This window comes from Corvus brachyrhynchos, unplaced genomic scaffold (genome assembly GCF_000691975.1).
Source record: "Corvus brachyrhynchos isolate BGI_N302 unplaced genomic scaffold, ASM69197v1 scaffold146, whole genome shotgun sequence".
In the NCBI taxonomy this organism is placed as follows: Eukaryota; Metazoa; Chordata; class Aves; order Passeriformes; family Corvidae; genus Corvus; species Corvus brachyrhynchos.
In genome coordinates, this window is record NW_008238960.1 from 164538 (window position 1) to 183229 (window position 18692).

Sequence of the window (18692 nt, forward strand, 5' to 3'; positions counted from 1 at the left end):
TCAGTGCTTGTGCTGACTGTCACGGACTCGCTGCACCTTTACCACAGGGGGTAAACCCCAGAGGCCTCAAAGCCTTGCAGCTTTGGCAAATGGATGTAACGCATATTCCTGATTTTGGCAGATTTAAGTATGTGCATATGTCTAGTGACACTTTCTTCTCAGCTATGTGGGCATCTGCTCATACTGGAGAGACAGGCTGCGATATTGTTGCCCATTGGAAACTGACTTTCGCGATCTTGGGCGTGCCTTCTTCTGTGAAAACCGATAATGGCCCTGCCTACGCCTCACAGAAGATGTGGCAGTTTTTACACCTATGGGGTGTGAACCATACTTCTGGTATTCTGCATTCTCCAACTGGCCAAGCCATTGTTGAATGCACTCGTGGCACCTTGAAGCGTGTTTTGGAGAAACAAAAAGGGGGAATGCATGGAGAAACCCATAGAGTCGACTAGAAAAAGCTCTATATACAATTAATCATCTTACAGTGTCACCAAATTCTGTTACAATCCTGTTACTTTGAATCATTTTCTTTCATTGCAGTCTTCAGGCGAGACGCACCTGCCTCAAGCGAAAGTCTGGGTATGGGATCTACTTACTAACAAGTGGGAAGGCTGGTGTGAGCTTATTGCTTGGGGTTGTGGGTATGCTTGTGTTTCCACAGATACTGGGGTACGGTGGCTACCTGCAAGACGCGTTCGCCCTGACCTGCGGCACCAGAAGCAGAATGGGGCCACCAGACAACCTCCAAATGATGACCAGACAAATGCAGATCATCAGCCGAATGATCCTTCGAATGATGACCAAGATGTCGACCATCAGTCAGATGATCCTTCTACAAGCAAAGAATTAACTTTAAGTTTTCTTTTGCTACGGAGTCAGAATGTTAAAACCCTTAAGGCTATCTAGAATTAGCAACTGATGTAAAGCCCTTAAGGCTATTTAGAATTAATAACTGATGTAGAATTGGGTTCACTAGATGTATCTCCCATGGCACTGCTGGAGAATCTCTCCGCCCACTTTAAATCAGCGTCTGATTCGGATTCAGTTTGGTAACAGCCATTACCAAACTGATCCCTTATGCTGTGTTTGTTCTCCTTTCTGCAAGGGGCCCTGCAGAGGATTATAAATGCTGCCTTTTTGGTCTTAAAACAAAAAGGGGGAATTGTATATGCTGAAAAGCTTGATGCAGAGAAATTTTCCAGCTTTCTGCCAGCATCGTGTGAAAGTCTTACTTTCACACACACGCTAGCTGAGAGGTTTTTGTAAACCAATCCTTTATCTCGCAGGTGCAAGATTGTTTTGCAGTATTGTTATGATACTGACTGGAGAAATATTTTGAAATGGATGTTGTAGGGTTTAACGAATCATTCTAAGAGGTGGATGGTCAAAGGACCAATAACCTGAACCAGGTTATATAAACGAGTTTGGAAATTAATAAATAATTCAATTTCCTCCTGGATCGAGGTCTGTGTCGTTCTCTTGCCATCCCACAGCGATAGCAGATTCACACAAAATATCTGTGGCAGAGAGAAAACCAAGGTTGGGTTTTTCATTCATCCTCTTTCGACCACTGTTAAAAGAGTTATCAACAACTTCACTTACATTCTCTTTCTAAATAACCCGAAGTCTTTACTTTTATTAGCCCAGCCATATCAAATTAAGTGTGTCTACAGTGTAAACAGGTTCTACTGTGTGTCCTGGGTTGCAGTGTGTTCTATTACCATCCTCATGAGCTGTTGAAATCAGGTGGGGCAGTGTTTCCTTGCCTCCTCCCTCCAGACTATCTTTCTGTTAATGGCCCATCAATGCCATGCCACATGACTCAGAGATAACTCCCTCCGGACCATCTTCTGTTAATGAGCCTAATCAACACCTGCCCTCATGACTCATTATCCCATTGTGAGATGCTCCACCCAGAGGGAGGAACCAAGCATTCCATCCTGGATATAATCTGAGATTCTGAACACCACAGACAACCTTTCCACTGGATTTCCAGAGGACAGGAGCTACATAGCCACCACTGGACCTTCTGAGGAAGAGCAGACCCTTTCTACAGGATTACCGCCTCAGGAGGACTGCAGCCACCATTCTACCAGACTGCTACCACCACCCTGATAAACAGGGTGCCAGGTTGTATCCTGACTCTGTCAGTTTAACCCAGTGTTTCCTGCCTTTTTGTTTTTTTTTCCTTTTATTTCCCTATTAAATTGTTATTCTGACTTGGTGTCTCCCACTAGCTTGTTTTCAAACCAGTACACTGTGGATAATCATAATCTCACTATTAAGCAAAAACTGTAGTAAACTCACTATATATTCAGGATGCCAAGTCTTTCACTTACCACCATGCCTGTCTTGAAAAGGAGGTGATGGACTGTCTGTGTGACATCTGCAGCATGCATTAGGTTGTGATACGGATTTTTGTGTTTACTGTAGCCAACCTCCAGAGCTTCCACAAAAGACACCAAGGCAGAAATGGGAATCTAAGTAAAGCAGAACAGAATTGAAGAGAAAAAAAACCAAAACCCAAAAAACCCCAGCTTTGATGGATAGTATTCAGATGGGAGTATTTTGATAAGAGGTTCTCAAAGAGCCATGTGTACTTCACAAATAAACAAAATGCTAGAACATCTGAAACAGTCACTCAAGAGAGCGAATTCAGGTTACTACTTCAAACTATTTTTTTCATCCATAATTACATTACAGGTGAATCATTTCCACAGATAAATACACAGAAATAAGTATACTATGAAATGTTGTCTGAAACACACATAGAGTACGAAAAGAGCAACCACTTGATAGATTGCCCATGGAGAAATACTTCTAAATAGATTGCAGGCAACTGCCTGTTAGCTTCACAATCTAGCTGAATAGATCCCTGTTTACTATTCACATTCAAGATTTTCTAATGAAACATATCATATAGCAAATCTTAGATACTCTAAGAGGACTATCGTTTATCAGACCTCTGGGTTTTCACAGCAAAATTCAGCTTGCCTGTCCAGTGGGATTGCCATGTTTTTCTAACTCCAAGAGTAACTGAAATTACCTAAGAAAATGCAATTCAGGGGATTTGTAGAAAGGAGACTATGCAGGTGGTAACATATGCAACTGGCAAGATGGGTTCTCGAGTTTCATCTGCTCAGACAGGAAATACATTAAATGCTAAGGTTTCCACCGAAAAGATCACTGCTTTTCTCCTCTTAGGTACAAATAAGCAGAGGATGCAGTTATGACCAGACATCTTGATATCTCATCAGGCATAGGCAGTTCCTGAAGAACTATGGGATCTAGACATCTGTAAACTCTTTCCAGTAAAAGTGAGTGGGAACCCCTGGGAAATGGAAATGTCAACAGTAGAAGGGATGACAGAGTATCTGCGTGGGGAGAGTGGTCAAGAACTGGATGGCAGTGTTTCCTGTTCAAAGTTGGAGGACACCTCTGTAACAGTTACAAAATTATAGAATAGTTTTGGCTGGAAGGGACTTTTAAAAGTCACCTAGTCAACCTGGCCCTGCAATGAACAGGGACATGTTCAACTAGACCAGGTTTCTCAGAGTCCAATCTGATCTTGAATGCTTCCAGGGATGGGGCACCTACCACCTCTCTGGGCATCCTCTTCCAGTGTTTCACCACTCTCACCATAAGAAAATCTTCCATATATCTAGTCTAAATCTATCCTCTTTTAGTTTAAAATCATTAGCCCTTGTCCTACTGCAACAAGCCCCGCTAAAAGGTTTTTCCCCACCTTTCTTATAGATCCCCTTCAAGTACCAGAAGGCTGCAATAAACAATCCCCAGAACCTTCTCTTCTGCAGGCTTAACAACACTAACTCTCTTGGCCTTTCCTCACAGGAAAGGTGCTCCAGTCCTCTGATAATTTTTGTGACTCTCCTCTAAACCGGCTCTAACAGGTCCATGTCTTTCCCATGCTGAGAACTCCAGACATGGATGACCTGGATGCAATATTCCAAATGGGGTCTCATGAGAGCAGAGTTGGGAGCAGAATCACCTCCTTTGACCTGCTGGCCAATCTAATTGGAATGAATTTGAATTTGCTTTCATATTCTCTTGTTCTCTTTTGGGCCTGCATGCTTGAGGGTCCTATAAAGCTCATGATGATACCATCATTCTCAGAGAATTAAATGCAGTATTTCCCATGGATTTCATTTGGAACCCCACCTAGTTTATGGTGCCCCATTGCAACTGAAAGTACTACTTAAATCATATCTGGTCTTTCTTATTAGGGGAAGTGCAATGTTCACAAATTCTTCAAAGATGACTAAAATTGCATTTTTAATTGGAAAAACCAGGATGAGAGAGAAGTTGAACAAAATTCAAGATGAATGAAGATAGCCATCTTCTAACTACTGACCTTGAAACGGTTGATCAGGTCGTAGCGTGTGAGAAGTTCATAGAAAATGAATTTCAGTGCATGATCCCCACTGGCATCATTTAGTGCAAATACATCAAAGGACCACTTGTCTACATTCTGCAAGAGCAGATAGAAAAGACAGTTAATATGGTCATCCCTTTTACCATGATAATTCAATTTCTTCACTTTCTCTTACAATTTGAGAATTACAGTAGTAATATAAGTGTATAGTTTCTTTTTTAATAAATTCTTCAAATCCATTTAACCAATGCAGAATCATCTGTGTACTTACAGTATCAGTATTGTGGGATTTGTGTTTAAGAAGCTTCCATTAAGAAAAAATATGCTGTTTGTTTATTCTAAATATGGCAATTCTCTACACCAGAATTTAATCACCAAAGGATGAATCCTAAAAGACAAAAATCCTGTTTTGCTTTAGTACCTGAGACCCCTATTTGGGCTGACATGCTACATTAAGTGCTAACAATTATATAAAAATCCAACAGAATTTATAACAGAAGAAAAAATATCTAATTCCAGTTGGGAAAGTTACAGTCAGTTGTAAATGACATACTAGTGCTGCAGGCTGGTCAGTCAAGAGATCAAGGAGAGGAGGTTCACTTCTCAGCTCATACAGTTAGAGTTTAAGGTCTAACCTTCTTGCAGAAGTTTGAGTTCAAAACTCAAATTTTAGGGAAGTCTGTGGGAGGTGACAGCACTTGTTATCTAGCAAGAGATGAAGAGAAACACTAATTCTTTCTAAATGCTCAGTTTCCTAGCTTTCTGTCTCTTCTTAACCTTGGGGACTTCTTAGAGAAGTCAACAAGCAAATTCAGGGAGAGATGTTATCCTGCTCAACATTAGTGGAAGGCATGACATTTTTGTAGACACGGGTAAGCAGAAGTCTATACTGCAGGCACTGTAAGTGACTACCGGTTCTATGTTCATTACCTGTGTATTAGCTAGCCTAGAAAATATTCCTGTGACGGCATGGGCATCAGAAAAGGCTGAAAAATTAAATTCTAAAGCATGTAACTCCTTTGGCATTAATGTGAAGTTCTGTCTCTAGCACTAGACTGATGAATGGCAGATCACCACAGCATACTCTGTAAATTAACATACTTCCTTATTCAAACATGTCTGTATGAATGGTTTGTTTAGCCACTATTCAAATGAAAGACAAGGCTGATTGTCCCTTTTGTGGCAGTCAGTCTTATATCTTCACACCCATGTCATACAGAAAGGCAACAGACTACTGCAGTAGAAAAATTAATATAAAATATATATAAAAAGAGAGACTCTACGCAACCAATTTAAAAAAATGCCAAACTTCTCATTCACTGAAAAAGTGAGACAGATCTAGGATTTGCACTAAAGTCTGCATTTTTTTGCAGAAGCTGCAGTATTTCATTGTTTTATTAAAACCTACCTCTGTCACAAAGCTGTGATTCCACAGCTTTGGTTTATTAAGTGAAGATGTCCTCTTGACCACAGCAGCAAAAATGAGAATGTGTAGTTAAAAAATAAGCTTTTTTTGACTTCATTTCATCTCAATCCTTGTCCTTATTAGCATGACTCTGAGGGGAATATTGATTATGGCAATCCAGAACAGCTGAAGACGTGTGTATGGTACACTCTCACACCCTTTCGCATGCTTAAATCATCAGGTCATTTTACAGAGCACACTAAGCAGTCAGGTAGATGTAAGGGATTTTTACTTGACGTTACTGGACTGAAGCAAGCAACAAAATACATCATTTTCAATGGAGGAGATGGGACTGAGAAATTTAAGATGAAACATTCTTTTTAAGACAGAAGACTTGACAGAATCATACAACTTCCTGTGTTGGAAAGGACCCACAAGGATCATCAAGTCCACCTCCTAGTCCTTTACACAACATCCCCAAGAGTAACACCATGTGCCCAAGAGCATCGTCCAAATGCTTCTTGAACTCCGTCAGGCTTGGTGCTGTGACCACTTTGCTGGGACCCTGTTTTGACTTCTTCAAAGTAACTCCCATTTCAACCAAATCCATTACCAAACCCAAAAACATCCCAGCAAAGACATGTTCTCAAAAGAGGTTTGGAAAAAAAATATATTCTAGAGCATAGAGTGACCAGGTAGGTGCTATTTCACTCTAAGCAAAATTAGTCAGTTACTTTGTTGTTATTGGTTTGTTTTAACTTAATCTAACATGATCACTTCTTTTTACAACTTAATCATTTGAAAACATAGAAAGAAGGGAGGAATTCTATAAGGCTTAAGTCAACTGAGAGTAGGTGATGAGCCTTCAACTGTCTTGTTACTGCGGAGGAACTCAGGAGAAGAGGTACCATTATAGATGCGTTCCCTCATAAGCTGGCTATGGAGTGTAGTTGCAAAAGAACATATAATTTAGAATTTTCAGGAGTGAAGCTAGCACTTGTCAATATGCAGTTGGAAAAAGGTGTGGGTGGACACTTCGATCCTGTATATGAAAGGCATGTTTGATCATTCTTCTTGCAATTCCTCCATATCTTTTGATGAGTTCTACTATCCAAAATGAAAAGGATACCCTAACTGTAAATCTTTCCAATGTGGAGAAATGCTGCAAGATGTCTTAATGAATTTTACACTTAATATCCCTGTATATTGCCCTACGGTATCACCTTTTTTCACCATTGCATGGCATGGTTGAACCACATGCAACATGTAGTCTGCAAAGCTGCTGTATAGGCAGCTGGTTGCTAACTTGTTTGTAGGCTTGATAATTCCTGCCTAAGTCAAGAATCTTGCAATTGTCCTGCCTAAGTCAAGAATTGTCTTGCAAGGATCAAAGCTTTGTTTATTTTTCAGACTACTTCTGACTAATTGTTTTCACTCTGAAACCTCAAAACTCACAGAAGGGTCCACATTCATAAACTGATTGTCACTTTGAAGACCTGAAGCTGAAAAATGCAAGAAATTCCCTTCTCTCACAGCAATGGATCCTTTTCCTTCTCCATCTCTCTCAATCTGTGTTTTCTTTCTTCCCTGTGGGATGTTGTGATTGATTCCTAAATCCTCCTTTTAATCACTGTAATCTAGAACAGAATTGAAACCTTCACACCTGAAAATTGCCACAGTCTTGAACTCTATTATTTCTTTTATTGCAAGGATAATCCCTTAGGCCAGTTAAATGATTAATGTATGTGAACTAACTAAATGTCAGAGAGAAGGAAAGGCCAAGTACTAAGATCCCCCTTATCATGTCAAATATCACAGTATTATTTTGATGCTTTGTACAGACACCCTCCTCCCTTCAATACCTTTTTATTGGGATTACCTTTAGCACTCCAATTACAGCTGGTGGGTAGCTCAAGCCGACCATATTTGAAGTACGCCTGTACATTCTACCAAGATGAAATAAAGCAACACATAAATAGAATTAAATGAAACAAAACAGACAATCAACAAAACTCATAAAGTAACAGACCATTACAGGAGACCTTATTTAGCCCAGAAAACTCTTAATGGAATATGGACCTTCTTTCCTTCCATTTTGTTGCTAACTTGCCCAATATTCTCTGTACTATTCTTATTGTATAGCCTAATTTGAGACTATACACTCCCCAGTATCTCATAGCTTGGTTACCCAGCCAAACATGACAAAGAATTTGCCAATATCAGGTCTTCATCAGATGGAAAGGCTACACTCAACTAAATAAAATGTTCTCCATTTTCCACTGCACATAACTGTACTGAATTTTCAGTTCCCCATGTCCTTGCTGGCCCACATGCAAGCTAATTCTGAGTGTAACAGAAACCATTTGTATGCAGTGAATCAACTTCAGTGTGATACAGCTGTTACTTTTGTCTGCATGTTTTCAAGATTAGTATAAAACCTTTTGGATGCTTGCCATATGTGTGTTTCAGGAAGTGAGAGAGAAAGAACAAGGCAATAATCAACATCTGTAACCATATTAATCAAAGTATGTCTGTACCAGATTTTAAACTTGATTAGAAAGTATATTTTAAACAGATTATAAAGTATGTACAAGTTTTTAAACTTGTTTTCAGGACACGCTGTGTTTGGATTTGGTGAATGCAGAAACACTGTCATAGCCAGAATGTCTTTCCACAGGTCACCCTTTTTTGCCCTAAAGCAAAAGGAGATGATGGAAAGCCCTCTTCTCCCATCTGAAATGATCCTGTGCAAAGTCTTCCTTCACTGCCATTTTAATTTGTCATCTTCTGCACTCAGACCTGAAAAAAATCATTCCCCTTTGGAGACTTTACATTAATCCATTCCCCAAATCACAGAATTTCTTATCCCTTTCTTTCTCCAGTCAGAAGCTCCATAGCATTCTCTTAAGAGACAATTGAAGCAGAACCCCTTTCCCCTAGCTCAGGAGAGTCACAACCTTCTTCCGATGTTACATTATATCTGAACACTTCCTTCCACTTCCTTCTTTAGGTCACAGTGATCCAGGTCAGCTGGAAAACAGCCTACTGAGCCAGCTTTCTGCATTTACTTCCTTGTTGAGCAAGTCCCCCACTGAGAGTGAGGGTTAATTCAAAAGTAGCCTGTCAAGAAGAGAAACCAGTCCCAAGGAGAAATGAGAAGTTTAGTCTTATTAAAGTTTGCTGCCACTCTTAACACATGTACAGTAACTTTGGTGCACAGATAGAAATATTGGCTATAGTCATGATGAAGGAGACTTCTGTGTGGCTTGTGGTCCACTGTCTGATACGCACAACCTCCTGCACAGAGGGCTGTTAAGCTGTGAGTGCAATTCTGATGAACAGTGAAAGGTGCTCTGCTCTTCCATTCCTGACTTGAATTTTGCTGTTACAAAATTACCCCAGAGATCTGAGAGCTGGTGTCTAATGACTGCTGACAGTTTCATATGCGCCAGCCCTCCTTCAGGCTTGAACAAAGAAGGTCAGTGAAGAGTGGTTACTTGATAAGAAAAGGTAAGATTGGAAGTGAGTCCAAATTGAAATGAATAAATGTTTTAAAGAGTTCAAAAAGTAAAATCAGTTTTAGCAACAGGTTGTGATGAAAATCACAAGAGGGAAGGCTGAGAGGACTCAATGGCTTTTTGGAAATCCTCACTGAGCTCCAAAATGTTCACATTACTTTTGATCTAGAATTCATTCCAATAATGCTATGGTAAGGGGTTTTCTGTATCTTAGCACTTCTTCATAAGAAAGACTAGATCACAGAGGTAAACAGAAGCAAGGGAGAGTTTGATCTGTCCAAATTTTAAATACTGTCACTCCTGACCTAGGACTATGCAGAAGCGCATATTGTCTGTCAAAATTATGCCAACTGTGCTACTAGATCTGTACTATAGTAAGAACAGAGGACTAGGTATTGTTTCAGTTTGCAATCTTTTAATGAATCCCGGGTTTTGAGGTGTCACCCAGATCTGTATAGAAACATTAACAGAAGCACATTGAAGTGCTCTTCATTCAGTAGTCTTCTACTAGTGCTCTGAGGTCTTCTGACCTAAGGTACTGCCCTCCACCTCCTGTCATTGTGCCATCACACACTACAGATGCAATCTGCAGTACCTGGGCAGTTACTAGAACAAAGTAATTACATGATACTTTACCTTTCCACAAATATCCCAGCTTGCACTGCATGGACGATACTCCTGAACCGGGGTTTTTCCTCAGTCCTTCTGAGCATCATCCCCATTTGCCGTGTGAAGGTAGAAGCCAACCAGTCACGGACCTCTGAGGGCACAGAGTCAGACTGGATATCACTGAGCTCATCTTCCGTGTCCAGTAAGCGCCTAGAAGGATGAGGAAACAGAAGGGTAAATAGACTTCCTTTGAGAGCACTACAACATTATTAACAAAAAAGAAACTCACATATATTCTAATTAAAGAAGCTGTTAAAAGTCTTTGATTCATCAGCCCTAATAAAACACAATAGTACAAATCTTCAACTGTTTGTTTATTCTTTTACATGCTTACATTTCACATTGTAAAACTCACTACTAGGCTGAGAAACAAGAAGTGTCAGCCTTCTGAAGCACAACTATATAATCATCTACTGACATCACATCTTCAGCTCATCAATATTTCTGAACCTTCTGCTTTCAAAGGTAATTTATGGTCATTTCTAGGAATTTCTGTTTTCTGGGTTAGTAGCATACAGTCATCTACATTATCTACTATCTAACATTATTCAGAAGAAATAGATGAGTAGAAATTTAGAAACTGTCAGAAGAAGTGGAACACAATTACTATGAATACATTTATCTGAGAAAAAGTATATTACATTTATGATTGGTCTTGATCTCCTTCCTTGTCCCAGGAAACTTAAAGAATCTTTAAAATGAAGGATTGAAGATCTGTACTACACAGAATACAATATTCTAATGATTTAAACCATATTGCCTCTCACTAATAAATCTTGGCTCAAACAACTTTAACAGTTGACATGTAAATTACAACTGGTGCTAGATATGAGTGCTGATGTCTGTAGTTAGCTCACCTAGTTTCATCAATGTATACTGACTCAAGAACAGTCGCTGCATATTCCAAATTCTTCTTTAGATCCACAACTGAAGCTTCGCCTCTCTCTAATTGCTTTACCAAAGACCGCAATCTAAAGAAAAGGAAAACAAAAATCTGATTAGTATAAATCAAAATAGGTTGAGAGTGAGTGTCAGTTCCCAGCATGAGACCTAGTACACACCTTGACAGGTGAAAACTTTTGGAAGTCTACAAGTTTTTTGAAGCTACATACGTGAAATCAACAAAAATTACTTTTCAAAGATCAGTTACAATGATGGCAGGCAAATATATGTAAGTCCATGAGTTATCACAGAATCATACAATCACAGAATGATAGAATATGCTGAGTTGGAAGGGACCCATCAGTATCATTGAGTCCAGCTCCTGACTCCACCCAAGATACTCCAAGAATCACACCATATGCCTGAGAGCATTGCCCAAAGGCTTCTGAACTCAGACTCGAGTCCTGTCACTAATCATGAGAGTGAAGACATCAGTATTTGCCCCTCCATTTCCCCTCATGAGATTGTTGAAGACTGCAATGAGGTCTCCTCTTAGTCTCCTCTTCTCCAATTTGAACAGATCACATGGTCTCAATCACTCCTTATAAGGCTTCCCCTCCAGACCTTTCACTGTACTTGTGGCCCTCCTATGGACACTTTCTAATAATTTAATATTTTTCTTATATAGTGGTGCGCAAAAATGCACATGGTACTCAAGGTGAGGCCATACCAATGCAAAGCAGAACAGGACAATCACTTCCATTAAACAGCTGTCCCTCCCCTACTCACAACTGAAATAAGTGGAAATAGAAATCACTTGAAATTTAACACAGGAGCTAAGAGAGGACAATTTCAATCCAGACATAAGAAGGAATTTGTTGAATAGTATCTGTTAACAAATGACTGTTATTCCTAATGATTGATGTACACATACGCAAAATTGTATTGGAGTATATTTAGAAACACTGTTGTAGAAATACTATACAAGGGTAGGAAATGCTATGATTTTCATTAGATCAAGCAGCCACCCTTAGACTATCCCATCTATATTAAACAGAATTCACTACTTTTGCATCCGAACAGTAAGTATTACTTCATATGCCTCCTCGTTTATTCTCCTCATTTCTTTCATATGCCTCCTCTACAGACTATGGGGAGTCTGCAGATATGACCCTGTAATTAGCTACCAGAAACACTGTACACAAGCCACAGGAGTCAATATTACAGAAAGAACATGACCTTTGGCTCTTCCTGACTTTTATTTAATTGATATAAATATCTGGCAGCTTCATGCTGCAACTCATTCAAAATTCATGTTCAATAACAGCACAGTGAGTAATGGTTGCTTCATGGCACCAACATTCTTCATCAAGAAGATTATGCAATGTACCACGTGCATCAATCGTTTAGAAACAGAAGTACAGCTGCTTCTCACACCATCAGCCATTCTCATGTGAAAAAAAATTACACTATCCATTATCTCTAACTATTGCTGATTTATTGAGTCACAGCAGCTGCTCCCAATTAACTGTACTCTAAGAGCCTGGTGATCATTTGCCTTTAATGTATTCCAAGTATATGGGTTTTTTTTAATAATCCTAAATGGATTGAAGGGAACCCAGGCAAATTTATTAGTTGAATAATTCTGTTTCAAGGTGGCTGAAATAATCTTGAAACTCAGTCAATTTCACCTCTAGCACTCAGGAACATGATTTAGCAAGAGCTTGGCAGTGCTGGGTTAATGGTTGGACTTCATGATCTTAGTGGTCATCTCTAAGATCAACTCATTTGTGATAACATTCCTTTGATAGCTAGCTCAAATAGCTTTAAAAAATATTAAAAAACAACCACAAACTTTAGAAATTAACAAAATAGTAATCAGAAGTAGATCTGACTGCATAAAAACTGGCTTCAGTATACACACACAAAAACATCAAGAGTTGCTCCCAAAGTTTGGAAGATAAACATCTGCTGAACTGAAAGACAAAACCCTGCCTTCTGATCTTCCGCATGTTCCTCACTCTTCTCTGGAAAACCACCATAATTATGGGTAAGAAATTCTTACTAAGTTTGAGAACTAGATGTTCATTGTGCAGTGAACTGTATCAAAGAATTCCTACACAGAAATAGATGTGCATCTGCTATCTCACTATAATGTACAAATTTGATAAATCTGATATTCTGGAGTCATATCAGAGTTAGACAGCATGTGCAGACTATCTAAGCATGAGCACATAGAAGGTCTGACAGACACCCCACAAAAGTATCTGCCTGCCTGTTGGGGTGTAAAAAAACTGTAAAGTAAATACACAGGCTACTTAACACTGTCCAAAAGCATCAGAGCAGACTACATGTGGTTATATGTGTAATGGATATATGCAGTAGTTTCAGTCATCTGGGTGGACAGATGTGTCCACAGTTTGCATAGCAAGTCCCTGAGACCCATTCAAACAGAGGATTGGTGGGAGAGGTACAGCATACACAGGAAGTAACCCAGAAGCTCACCATCTCTTTTTACAAGAGTCAGCAGGTATTATTCATTCCACAGTCTGTGACATCTTAATCTAAGGCTCTGCATATATATAGAACGTATGTACCACTGAGGAAAAGACCCAGCCTAGAAAGCCGGTTTAAATAGTAATCCTCAAAATGAAACTAAAAATAGAGTAACTGGTAGCCTGTGACCCAATGGATTTGTATTAGGCTGGATAGCCATCTTCTGTCACTTCTTTTGTATACAAAAAATGCAAGTCACAACATTCAGAAGAAATAAAAACATGTTTGCAAAGAGCAAACACACAGTACTGCTACACCGGCATTTTTCATCCAAAAAATTTATATGCAATTTCCCAAGTAATTGCTTTGCCTTGTTCATGTTTCCTGAAATATCCTTCTTCATTTGAATAAAAACACAAACATTAAAAATTTTGAGTAATCAATTATTTTTTTATTATTAGAAGCATGAAAATGCAACAATAAGTTCAGTGGCCTTGGCAGGATGGTAAAAAGCTTGTTTCAACTCACCTTGAGTCAGATAAACTTTTGACAACATTAGTCAACTATAAGTGAAACCTTAAATAGTTTAGGTTTTCACTTCACATTTATAAATTTCTTCATGCCTATGAAGTCCTGCACCGGAAACTTTAGCAAACTTTGGCTTACTGAATGATTTTCAATAAAACAACAGCCCAGGCACTTCCTCAGCACCAATTCCTGTAAATTACCCTTGTCTCCCTCTCCTGCTACCTAAAACTCTAAAGAATGTGTACTCTTCCAATATGCAAACACCTCCCCCATTCTCAGGTTTTGAACTTTGGGAACTGAATCAGAAAATATAAGCAGTTAAAATGATTGGTCATGTTTTAGGGTTTTTTTTATTCAAGTCAACTGCTTCACCTAGCACTAGCCTTTTATAGAAATCACGTACACAGATGTTCATGGAAGTCACTGGAGATGGATACCTATGATAAACCAACTGCCTGTCATACAGCCTCAGGAAAGGGTGCACTGCCTCTTTGATGTGCCTGCCTTCCCCCACTAGTGAGAGAAATGAGCCAGAAGATTATTTTAGGTGATCATTGTGGTTTCAGACAGCTGAGGTGAGATGACTCATTCCACTGATTAAATGTGAGAGCTGAACAAGGATAAATTTCAGATGTGGGAGAGAAAGAAAGGCTGCTATATTCTTTTTTCACAACCAGCAATCTGCTAATTGGTATTTCCCAAAGCAAGCCTTCCTTTTGGCAGACTACTTCTTTTTGAGATTTTAGTGTGAATTAGTTTTTTGGGGAAACTGTTCAAACACAATGCAATCACTGAATTTGTAGACAACGACATCCAAAGACAACAAATGAAGTCTTCCAAAATTAAGCATTTTCAAACCACTGTTGCCTTTTATAAAAAACCAACCTCCAATATAACACATCAGACACAAATCTAACAATTTTTAATTTGCATCTTTAAAAATAGGTACCTGAAATAAATTTTCTATAAATATATTTAATATATAATAAATAGATAACATATGATACATATAATAAAACCATACGCAACAAGATCACCTTCCCTGGACTTCAGAGGAGCAGACTTTGGCCTCTTTGGGGACCTATGTGGTAGAGTCCCATGTGCTAGAGCCCTGGAGAGAAGAGGGGCTCAAGAACACTGGCTAATATTCAAGGATCACTTCCTCTAAGATCAGGAACAATGTATCTCAACAAGAGTACACGGGGCAAAAATGCCAGGAGGCATCCATAGATGGATAAAGAGTTGCCGAGCACCTCAGAAATAAAAAAGAAATTTACAGAAGGTAGAAGCAAAGACAAGCTAAGGCCCAGTTAGAACTGAGTCTGGCCAGAGATGTCAAAGACAATAGAAAGAGCTTCTATAGGTATGTTGCTAACAAAAAAAAAAAGACTAGGGATAATGTGGGCCCTCTCCAGAAGGAAGTGGGAAACCTGGCTACCTGGATAAACCTGGAATATTGAGAAGACTGAGGTTCTCAATGAATTCTATGCCTCAGTCTTCCACAGGAAGTGCTCCAGCCCAAGTCATGAAAGACAAATGCAAGGACTGGGAGAACGAAGACCCTAAGACCACTGTAGGAGAGAATCAAGTTCGAGACCATCTAAGGAACCAGAATGTGCACAAGTCTATGGGATCTGATGAGATTCATCTGTGGGTCCTAAGGGAACTGGTAGACAAAGTTGCTGAGCTACTATCCACCATACCTGAAAAATTGTGGCAGTCAGGTGAAGTTCTTGATGACTGAAAAAAGGGAAATATAACCTCCATTTTTTAAAAAGGGGAAGTGGAAGACCCAAGGAACTACAGACAATTCAGTCTCACCTCTGTGCTAGGCAAGATCAAGGAGCATTCTCCTGGAAACTATGTTGGTAAACAAAGAGATGACAGGTGATAACCAACATGGCTTCACTAAGGGGAAATCATGCCTGACAAGTTTGATTGCTTTTTGACAGGACTACAGAGTTGGTGGATGGGGGCAAAGCAACTGACATTATCTACCTGGACTTGTGCAAAGCATTCAACACTGTCCCACATGACTTCCTTGTCTCTAAACTGGAGAGACATGGATTTGATGGATGGACCACTCGGTGGATAAAGATTTAGCTGGATGGCTGCACCCAAACAGTGGTGCTGTAATGGCTCATTGTCCACATGGAAACTCATGACAAGTGGTGTCCCTCAGGAATTGGTGTTGGGGCTGACACTGTTCAACATCCTTGTTGGCAACATGAACAGTGGGTTTGGTGTACCCTCAGCAAGTTCATGGATGACACCAAGCTCTGTGGCAGTGCAGTCAATATGATGGAGGGAAAGGATAATGCCATCCAGAGGGACCTCAACAGGCTTGAGAGGTGGGCCGATGCAAACCTCATGAGGTTCAACAAAGCAAAGTGTAAGGTCCTCCACCTGGGCTGGGGCAATCCCAGGAACACCTACAGGTTGGCAGAAAAGTGATTGAGAGCAGTCCTGTGAAGAAGGATTTGGGGGTGACAGGTGAGGAAGAACTCAACATGAGCCAGCAGCGTGTGCTCACAGCCCAGAAAGCCAATCCTGGGCTGCATCAAAAGGAGCACAGCCAGCAGGTCAAGGGAAGTGATTCCCCCTGTACTCTGCTTTTGTGAAACACCACCTGGAATACTGCATACAGTTCTAGTGCCCCCAACGTAAGAAGGACATGGAACTGTTGGAACGAGTCCAGAGGGCCACAAAATTGATAAGGGGACTAGAGCCCTTCCCCTATGAAGACAGGCTGAGAAAGTCAGGGCTATTCAGCCTGGAGAAGAGAAGCTTGCATAGAGACCTCATAGCAACCTTCCATTATCTGAAGGGAACCTACAGAAAAGCCAGAGAGGGACTCTTCATCAGGAATTCTAGACATAGAACAAATAGTAATGGGTTCAAAGGAGGGAAATTTGGGTTAGATATACAGAAGAAATTCTTTTTTTTTGAGGGTGGTCAGGTACTGGAACAGGTTGCCCAGAGAAGTTGTGGATGCTCCATCCTTGAAAGCATTAAAAGCGCAGCTGGAGGGGGCTCTGAGCAACCTCATCTAGGGGAAGAAGTCCATGCTCATGGAAGGGGAGTTGAAACCTGTCCTAGTTCCAGCAAGGACAGGGATGATTTTTTCAGTAACCAAGAGGGAACATGTCTAGAACCTGGAGGTTATTCTGTACCACCTCACATCATTGCTGGGGGAAAAGGGAGTCTTACAGGGTTAAGAGGTCTTTTCTGGTCTGGGTGTGTGGCTGCAGTTGGGTCTGGCTCTGCATTGAGCATTTTGCCTGTGAATCATTCTCTCTCTTTTGTAGGCTTTTGTTTTTAGTATTGTTGCTGTTATGGTTTGTTTTCTTATCTAACTGCAGTTTCCAGTAAATTGTTCTTATTTTAACCCATGACCTTTACCTTTTGTACCTCCAATTCTCCTGTCCAGCCTGCCACAGAGGGCAGAGGGAGGGCGAGGCGGGAAAGAAAATGAGCAACAGCATGGTCTGGAGAGTCTCAGTAGACACTTAATTGGGAAGTACCATTCCACCTGCTCTCAAGAGACAGTACATACCACAATGTATATGCTTTTACCTGCATGACCACAGAAAGGACATGAGGAAGTGAGATGGAAAACCCACCTCTCCCCTAGCAGCACAGGTGTGTGAGTGGAGAGAAAGGACAACCACCACAGGAAATTCTTCAAGGATAAATGCTGCTCCAGTTTCCAGTGGGCAAGTCCTCAGACAGAATGGAAGGGCCGAATGGTATTTCTGATCCTCTTGAAGGGACCTCAACTTCATATTTACAAGACATGAACAACAACTACTATGACTAGAACTAGAGGGGCCTTGCCTCCAGCAGGAGGAAAGGGACAACTGGATCTATTGGACTGTGTGGATCTGATGGCCTGGTGCATCAGACCTGCAAGAGCATGAGGCTTTAGTTTAGCACACAGTGTACCCTGATGCCATCAAGATCTGTAGGGGCAGAATCTAACTCTGTTTCTGAGGTGACAGCTGACAGGATGGGAGCTAAAGTGAGCCTGACAGGGATGAATGGCAAAAACACCCCATTCTGCTTGACCCAAGAGGCCCTGTGTGTCCTTGGCATAGATTAACTCAGGAGAGGGTATTTCAAGGACCCAAGAGGGCATTGTTGGGCTTTTGGGATAGCTGCTGTAGAGACAGAGGAAATTAGACAGCTGAATACTTCATCTGGTCTCTTAGAGGACCCTTCTCATTAGTCACGCAGGCTCAGGGCGGGGTTTCTTCTCTGGTCAGCAGCAGAGTGATTAAAAAGGATTCTAGGGAGTGCGGCGAACAGGAGCAGGCAAACAGGAGCGGGGCACATCTCTGAGGGCGTGGCACGGCAGTTTGTGCCACAGTTTGCACAGGCAGGGTGAGCAGGCAGCATTGCAGGTTTCCTCCTGCTAGTGGGGTTTTTAGTTGTTTGTTGCGATTTTGTTGGTTGGTTGGTTTGGGGTTTTGTTGTTAGTAATGGTTTTTACACAATCAAGGGCTGCAGTTAGTAAAAGTGTATGTAGCCAAACAGAACCCTCCAAGAAGGATGCGTCTGTCCAGACCCCTTCCTGTGAGGAGTGTTCGAGCTTGTCAATGGTACCAGTGCGATGCAAAAGAAGCCTACCTGCGGTGTGAACAGGTGAATGATCTCCTTTCGCTGGTGGCTGAGCTTAAGGAGGAAGTAGGAAGACTAAAGAGTATTAGGGAAAGTGAGAGGGAAATAGATTGGTGGGAGTTCCGCCCTTCTATCCTTGAGGGAAGCCTGCCAGGAGTCTGAGGACTCTCATGCCTCCCAC

The 18692-nt window shown here is 40.8% G+C and overlaps 1 protein-coding gene across 6 annotated transcripts in view; it reads right to left on the reverse strand.

Annotated features, from left to right (window-relative positions):
- The window catches only part of PDE1C (phosphodiesterase 1C), a 375734-nt gene that overhangs the window by 103027 nt on the left and 254015 nt on the right, over window positions 1-18692 (reverse strand). For all 6 annotated transcript variants that reach the window (XM_008637110.2, XM_017738621.1, XM_017738619.1 and 3 more), the window contains 5 exons: window positions 10843-10956; window positions 9953-10135; window positions 7678-7744; window positions 4373-4489; window positions 2340-2480 (listed from right to left, as the gene is read on the reverse strand). In XM_008637110.2, the coding sequence (XP_008635332.1) occupies window positions 2340-2480; window positions 4373-4489; window positions 7678-7744; window positions 9953-10135; window positions 10843-10956 (622 nt within the window). The remainder of the gene's footprint in view (window positions 1-2339; window positions 2481-4372; window positions 4490-7677; window positions 7745-9952; window positions 10136-10842; window positions 10957-18692) is intronic.